General features: G+C 46.3%; 1 protein-coding gene across 1 annotated transcript in view; it reads right to left on the minus strand.

Moving 5' to 3' along the window:
* Positions 1–1108: 1108 nt before the first annotated feature.
* The window catches only part of LOC114590957 (uncharacterized), a 13695-nt gene continuing 6387 nt past the window's right edge, over positions 1109–8416 (minus strand). The window contains exons 3-6 of the mRNA XM_028717586.2: positions 5799–5888; positions 5551–5616; positions 3384–3508; positions 1109–1882 (exon numbers count right to left, since the gene is read on the minus strand). Coding sequence (XP_028573419.2) covers positions 1703–1882; positions 3384–3508; positions 5551–5616; positions 5799–5888 — 461 coding nt within the window. The 3' untranslated portion in view covers positions 1109–1702. The remainder of the gene's footprint in view (positions 1883–3383; positions 3509–5550; positions 5617–5798; positions 5889–8416) is intronic.

Here is an 8416-nt window from a genome sequence, read left to right on the forward strand (position 1 = left end):
TGTTCTTAACCTGAAACTGTTCTTAACCTGAAGCACCACTTTAGCTAATGGGGCCTCCTGCTGCCGCTGCGCGATTTCTGTTCTCATCCTGAAGCAAAGTTCTTAACCTGAGGTAATATTTCTGGGTTAGCAGAGTCTGTAACCTAAAGCGTATGTAACCTGAAGCGTATGTAACCCGAGGTACCACTGTACTGCCTTTGGTGAAGTTCCTGAAAAGTGCAACTCTGTAATGCTAAAGTAGCTTACAAGTCGTTAAGAGAATTTGTTTCTCTAAGCAAATACAATGGTACCTCAGGTTACAAACACCTCAGGTTACAAACACTTCGGGTTACAGACTCCGCTAACCCGGAAGTAGTGCCTCGGGTTAAGAACTTTACCTCAGGATGAGAACAGAAATCGCGCGGCGACACAGGAGGCCCCATTAGCTAAAGTGGTACTCAGAGTCGAGAGTGGATTTCATGCTCTTTATTCAGCTCATAATGGTGAAGAGGAATGAAAGTTCCCCCAGAATGTCTGCTTTATATACATTATTTATACAATGGGCTGCACGTGATTGGCTAATTCTGGGATTCTCCTGTTGGCCAATCAGGTTGTGGATTCACTTCCATCTGGAGCTGGATTGGGTGGCTCCTGTGGACCAATCAGACTGCTGCATTTTGGATCCTATTCTTCTAGGACCAATCAGACTGCTACATTTTGGATCCTATTCAACTCAGTACATAACAGCCAGGGAAAGCGAAAGCGAAGGGGAAACACAAAGGCAAACCTTGGTGTTTCTCCAGCCTTCTGATAAACACCTCCTTATGTATGGATGCTGCTTTTGGTTAATATGGATCCACACCCAGATAATGAGTTCACTATTAATATATGTAGGAGAAATAACCTACTGAACCCCACTTTTCTTTTTCTTTCCATGCAGGTGGTGTGTCCTGGACGTACTCCCACATTGTAATTACAGTGTTAGCAATCTTATTATTATTTTAAATGTTGCTGTTGAATTTTTCTTGTCTTATCTTACTTTATAATAAAATTGCAAAATGTCGACACACTGTTTTCAATGGGGGCTTTTCGTAGATTTTATTTTATTTTCTGCAATGCCAGACATCATCATCATTTATTATTTCTACCCCGCCCATCTGGCTGGGTTTCCCCAGCCACTCTGGGCGGCTCCCAACAGAATATTAAAAACACGATAAAAAAATCAAACATTAAAAACTTCCCTAAGCAGGACTGCCTTCAGATGTCTTCTAAAAGTCAGATAGTTGTTTATTTCCTTGACATCTGATGGGAGGGCGGTCCACAGAGCGGGTGCCACTACCAAGAAGGCCCTCTGCCTGGTTGATTACCCTGTTGATTTAGAGTAGCTTGTGCTAGTGCACATTTGGAAAAAAAGGTTTTGCGAAAACTAAAAAGCCTTCATGAGATGCAGAGCTCAAAGCTATGTGAGCATCTTGCTCCATTGCAAGCAACACCGCCCCCAGCCACTCCTGTGTTAGGAATTTTGGATTGCCTATGAATGCATAAGAAGATGGCTCTTTCCTTCAATGGTAGGAAGCCCCACTAAGTTCAGAAGCACTTGCTCACCTGAGTATAGGATCACAGCCTTAGCCTCTCATATATAAACCCACCTGTAATCACATAAGCGCTTCAGTAGATGAAAAGGCAACAGAAATCTCATACTGTAAAGAAGGACTGAAAGTGATCAGTGAACAATGGAATAATATGGCTCTCTCAGATTATCTGAACTTGGCATCTCCAGAAGCAGGGAGATGTTGCCTGGCGTAGAAGGCAAGGGGCACTCCATCCCCTCTCGATACAGTTTGGCTCCACTTCCATCCCTGGTTGCTGAGTGTCTCTCGCTGAAGGACGTGAAGGAAACATGCTGTGGAAAGAAAGAGAAGTTTCTGACTTGGCTGGCCACTAGATGGTTTGAAGGCACGCCTTGTGTTTGTGCATGTGTGGTTAGGTAGGCATATACAGTGGTACCTCAGGTTACATACGCTTCAGGTTACAGACTCTGCTAACCCAGAAATAGTGCTTCAGGTTAAGAACTTTGCTTTAGGATGAGAACAGAAATCGGGCTCCGGCAGCGCAGCAGCAGGAGGCCCCATTAGCTAAAGTGGTGCTTCAGGTTAAGAACAGTTTCAGGTTAAGTATGGACCTCCGGAATGAATTAAGTTCTTAACCCGAGGTACCACTGTATTCACATTTATTTAATTCAAAGCTGTAATTTTGATGGGAGGTTGGCAAGATAGCTCTGAAAGAATCTATTTGGAATTAGCAGTGCTCATAACCAGTTGCCTGTGTGGATCTGCTGCGTTAAGCACGGCCTGGAAGCCGAATAACACCTGCTCATTGTACATTTTCATATACAGTGGTACCTTGGGTTACAGGCACTTCAGGTTACAGATGCTTGAGGTTACAGACTCTGCTAACCCAGAAATAATACCTCAGGTTAAGAACTTTACCTCAGGATGAGAACAGAAATCGCATGGCGGTGGCAGCGGGAGGCCCCATTAGCTAAAGTGGTACCTCAGGTTAAGAACAGTTTTAGGTTAAGAACGGACCTCCAGAATGAATTAAGTTCTTAACCTGAGGTACCACTGTACGTCTTTTTAACACTACAGACCATGGATGCTTCCAGAATTTTCTGTCCCCTCAGAAACAGTTTCTAAAGATTGCCTTAAACTTCCCACTGCAAGTGGGGGATACCGTATTTTTCTCTCTATAAGACGCACCAGACCACAAGACGCACCTAGTTTTTGGAGGAGGAAAACAAGAAAAAAAATATTCTGAATCTCAGATGCCAGAACAGCAAGAGGGATCACTGCGCAGTGAAAGCAGCAATCCCTCTTGCTGTTCTGGCTTCTGGGATAGCTGCGCAGCCTGGAGCCAGCCTGGTAGCACAGTTGGCTTTGGCTGGTTTCAGGAACTGCTCACTGCCATAGCATCCGCCATTTTGCCTAGCCAGAAGTCCCCATATGATGTGCCTTGTGCCGTTGAACCAATCACACATTATTCATTCCCTACTAATAAATCTACAACACATAAAATATAAATCCGGGGACATTAAGTGAAGTCTGGAGACAGATTTTGTCCGGGGACAGATTTGTATATCCGGGGACTGTCCCCAGAAACGGGGACGTCTGGTAACCATAGCTTAGTTTTGCTTGCCACATGACCCAGAAAGCTGTCTGTGGACAAACGCCAGCTCCCTCGGCCTGAAAGCGAGATGAGCACCACAACGCCATAGTCGCCCTTGACTGGACTTAACCATCCAGGGGTCCCTTACCTTTTTGTTACTTGTGGTCCCTTCCAAATCTATGATTCTGTGAAACAGTATATGAATGCCTAGGGTATAAACGCAGGGGAAAGACACTTACCTCTGCTATGATCAGGCCAAGGAGACAGACAATCAAGGCCGCTAAGCTCAAATGAATGATGTTGGAGACCGTAGAGTCACTGTCACTTGCTGCCTTTGTGAAAGAGACAGAAGCGCCCTCGTTCACTGCAGGAGAGAGACAGACACCGTTCTTCTCTAATGTTTTGCTTAGAGCTCAGTGTGGGATGTGAAACACAAGAGCAGTCAAGTACAACATTCCTAGAGTGAACATGTTTACACACAGGGAGGAATGTTTGTCCAGCCAGCAGGTAAACTTCCTGTTTCCTTCTGGGCTGGGACAGACTTCCTCTGCATGTGACTAGAGGTGGGCGTGGCCTCACCTGTGCAGGTAACGACAAAAGCACAGGGCAGCCATCTCTCTCTCTTTGACTACATGCATCGAAGAAGCAACATCTGCTTAGCCAAAGATGCTCTCTTGGCCTCCAGCCAAGAGAGGAAAAAGGGACTGTCTCCTTATGAGATAGTTTCTAGGTGTATGTTACTTTTCTAAGCTAAGTCTGCCATCTGGGATCTGATTGTGAACAGAATGTGAGTAAACTCTTTTTTATACTTTTACAGAAGACTGTGTCGTGTCTTATCTTTTATGAGGGAATAAAGGGAAAATACCAGAACAGTTATTATGGAGGCTTTAGTGAGCCTGAGCTAACGCATCTGCTGCAAGTTTAAAAAGGGGAATGTTACTCTGCTAAATTATGAACTTGTTTACACAAGTTGGAAAGGCTATAATCAAACAATATATCCTCTCCTGCATCCCCGAACATTTCCTTACTCAGATGCATGGGAATAGTAATCAAAGGAAGTGTGGGAACATTTTGAGATGCAAGTTCTCAAAACGTGGGGTGGAAACAAAGATACCTGCCCAACAGTGCTTGGATGAAGATCCTGGGAATCTTGGAATGATCCCTCCCAGAAGTGCTCTCTCCAAGAATCTGAGTGGAAACCCCTCACATTGCAGCTAGATGGCAGTTGCTTGGTCCTGGTCTCCCTGCCACTGCTTAGAAGAGCAAGCAAGTGAGTTCTTATTTCGCCAAGCATGCCAGTGGGAACAACAAGAGGAAAAGGAAGCAATCCTGAGTTGCTTCCACACACTACTCTCTCTGGAACAAGCAGCAGTCATTTCCTCAGCTACGGCAGAGAGTCCAAGCCGCAGTGCTATCGCTGAGTTTTCTGCACTGCGCTCCCATCTTTTTAAAGACCTGCACTTTCAGGGTTTTAAATTGTGTGGGGAGACTCCGTGGGTACAAAGGAGGGTCTCCACTGTGGACTTTTGCCCTCCAAAAACCAAATAGAGCTGTAACAGTCAGCCAATCGCTATTGTGCTTTGAGAAGAGCAGTAGTAGCTTGCTGGCGGACACAAGAGCTAAACCAATTTGCACTGTGCAAAAGCAACTGCTTCTCAAACCAAGATGCACCATTAGCCATCTGTAGTCCTTACTCAGAGTAGACCCATTCAAACTAATGGACTGAAGTAAGTTAGTTATGTTCATTCATTCCAATGAGACCACCCCGAGTAGGATATGATGCACAGAGGATGTTTCCAGATGATATGTTTATTGAGCCTTCATTCTGATTTGTTTGTGGGGACGGGAGGTAGGAAACATCACATTAAGCAAGTACTATGCGTGATGTATGGAAGTGAGAGCTGGACCATAAAGAAGGCTGATCGCAGAAGAATTGATGCTTTTGAATTATGGTGCTGGAGGAGTCTCTTGAGAGTCCCATGGACTGCAAGAAGATCAAACCTCTCCATTCTGAAGGAAATCAGCCCTGAGTGCTCACTGGAAGGACAGATCCTGAAGCTGAGGCTCCAATACTTTGGCCACCTCATGAGAAGAGAAGACTCCCTGGAAAAGACCCTGATGTTGGGAAAGAGGGAGGGCACAAGGAGAAGGGGACGACAGAGGACGAGATGGGTGGACAGTGTTCTCGAAGCTACCAGCATGAGTTTGACCAAACTGCGGGAGGCAGTGGAAGACAGGAGTGCCTGGCGTGCTCTGGTCCATGGGGTCACAAAGAGTCGGACACGACTAAACGACTAAACAACAACAAATGCACAGCACACTTTCCAGGGCGTTTCTCTCTTACTTATTACAAAATGTTTGATTTTGGGGTGGAGGAGGACCAGCCCCCAGCTAAAGGGAACTTACTTGGGGGAGATGCCAGAACTGGCTTGTTAGACGAACTCTCAGCCTGATCGGTTGACGTGTTCATCCCTGGGTGAGCAGAAAAGAAAGAAGGAAAAGTTGAAGAGAGCCTAAGTCTAGTGTGCATCATGGACACGCAAGCTTTCTCTTAGGGAGGAAAATCAATGCCTGCACACTCCCTCTGCCAGCATCGCCTTTGTTTCCTTCCTGATTTCCCTTTCCCCATCCATTCTCCGTCCCCTAGAACTTACCTGTCGCTCCTGTACTTTTGCTGATATGCAGTCCACTTCTCTCCTCTTCTAGAAATCGTACGCCCTTGTATTTGGTATTGTTTGTTTCTGCTAAAATGACAAGAAAGGGGCTTTACATTTTCTTTTTATGCCCAAAGGCTTTTGCTTTCTCCGGAAAGGAGAGAAGCAGGCTTTGACTCAACTGTCTGCTATATAAACTCTTTTATCAGGGATGGGGAGCCTATGGGAGTCATTTTGGACTCACAGCTGTCCATGGAGGCGCAGGTCAATTCTGTATCCAGGGCAGCTGTTTACCAGCTCCATCTGGTACGCAGGCTGAGACCCTACCTGCCCGCGGACTGTCTCACCAGAGTGGTGCATGCTCTAGTTATCTCCCGCTTGGACTACTGCAATGCGCTCTATGTGGGGCTACCTTTGAAGGTGAACCGGAAACTGCAATTAATCCAGAAAGCGGCAGCTAGACTGGTGACATGAAGTGGCTGCCGACACCATATAACACCGGTCCTGAAAGATCTTCATTGCCTCCCAGTATGTTTCCAAGCACAATTCAAAGTGTTGGTGCTGACCTTTAAAGCCCTAAATGGCATTGGTCCTGCATACCTGAAGGGGCGTCTCCACCCCCATCATCCAGCCCGGACACTGAGGTCCAGCGCCAAGGGCCTTCTGGCGGTTCCCTCTCTACGAGAAGTGAGGTAACATGGAACCAGGCAGAGGGCCTTCTCAGTAGTGGCACCTGCCCTGTGGAACGCCCTCCTATAATAATTTAATAATAATAATTTATTATTTATACCCCGCCCATCTGGCTATCAGATGTCAAGACAATAAACAACTATTTTACTTTTAGAAGACATCTGTTTAGGGAGGTTTTTAATTTCTGATGCTGTATTGTTTTTAATATTCAGTTGGAAGCCGCCCAGAGTGGCTGGGGAAACCCAGCCAGATGGGCAGGGTATAAATTATTATTATTATTATTGTTATTATTATTAGGACCTCCAAAGGTTGAGTTGCTGAGCTGCAACTCCCATCATCCCAGACGACTGGCCATGCTGGCTGAGGCTGATGGGAGTTGGAGTCCAGCAATCTCTGGAGGGCCAAAGGTTCCCAATCGCTCTCTTGTGTGGGGCTGAGGGAGGTTGATGGCAACGAAAAAAGGTGTGGGCAGAATTAGGCCTTGCTGGTCAGTGGAGACAGACAGGCACGTCATGTATCCATAGCAATGACCAGAGAAGGAATGACCACTGGGAGGAGCACAGAGGGAAGAAACGCCATGGTGCATCTGCAGCAGCACAACCGGACGCCATCATCTACCCCAGTTGCCACAAAACATGTCTCTCCCGCATTGGTCTCTTTAGACACAGGAGGAACTGCAACCTTCCAACGGTTTGACTTCACTCCTAAAGGTGCACTCCTTCGTTATCTACTGAGATGGACGGATGCCAGCAACAAACAACGGCAAGACCATTAATTTGCATGCCCTGCTTTCCTCCTATCACAAATAGCTGGCATGGGGTTGGGAGGAGGGGTTTCAGTCAGATTACAGCAGAAGCAGAAAGTTTAAAAAAAACACCCTCCTTCTTTCATTCTAGGGACGCAGGTGGCGCTGTGGGTTAAACCACAGAGCCTAGGACTTTGCCGATCAGAAGGTCAGCGGTTCGAATCCCCACGATGGGGTGAGCTCCCGTTGCTCGGTCCCAGCTCCTGCCAACCTAGCAGTTCGAAAGCATGTCAAGGTGCAAGTAGATAAATAGGTACCGCTCTGGCGGGAAGGTAAACAGCATTTCCGTTCGCTGCTCTGGTTTGCCAGAAGTGGCTTAGTCATGCTGGCCACATGACCCGGAAGCTGTGCACCGGCTCCCTTGGCCAGTAAAGCGAGATGAGCGCCGCAACCCCAGAGTTGTCCGCGACTGGAGCTAACGGTCAGGGGTCCCTTTACCTTTACCTTTCATTCTGCTCAGCTCTGCCCCACCCCTGCCTGTTATTTGGTTTGCAAAATTCACCCCAAATCCCAAAGTGCAGGATGAGTGTCACATCTACTTGGGTCTCAAAAGGATCTATATGGTACCTGTACGTTTTCCTCTGTAGAAAAACAGCAGCCCTAGGGAGGGGTTGATTTTAATCAGGAAACTATTGTATTGTGGGGTGGGGTGTATGCGGAAGAGTTAGAGTTAAGGTTAGACCACATAGTTTTGTGGTTCTGATTTGACACTGGAGGCTTCCCAGCTGCTTTTAACTTATTAAAAACCACAGATCTAAATCAGGTTATCTCCCGCATTACATCTATAATGGCTGTTATTTTAATAACAAGAAATGACAGACAACCAAACCACAATGTGAGAAGGTTGGGGTGAAGCATCGTCCCTCGGTCTGCTCCAGGCATATTATAAAGATGTATCATTTTGCCCAGGATTTACCTGGGCCTAGCTATTAATAAAAACATAATCATTAAATAATCTCTTATAAACGGAATAATAATATTATACAGTGGTACCTTGGGTTACATACGCTTCAGGTTACATATGCTTCAGGTTACAGACTCAGCTAACCCAGAAGTAGTATCTCGGATTAAGAACTTTGCTTCAGGATAAGAACAGAAATCGGGCTCTGGCGGCGCGGCGGCG

The sequence above is a fragment of the Podarcis muralis genome, chromosome 2 (assembly GCF_964188315.1).
Source record: "Podarcis muralis chromosome 2, rPodMur119.hap1.1, whole genome shotgun sequence".
NCBI classification, from domain to species: domain Eukaryota; kingdom Metazoa; phylum Chordata; class Lepidosauria; order Squamata; family Lacertidae; genus Podarcis; species Podarcis muralis.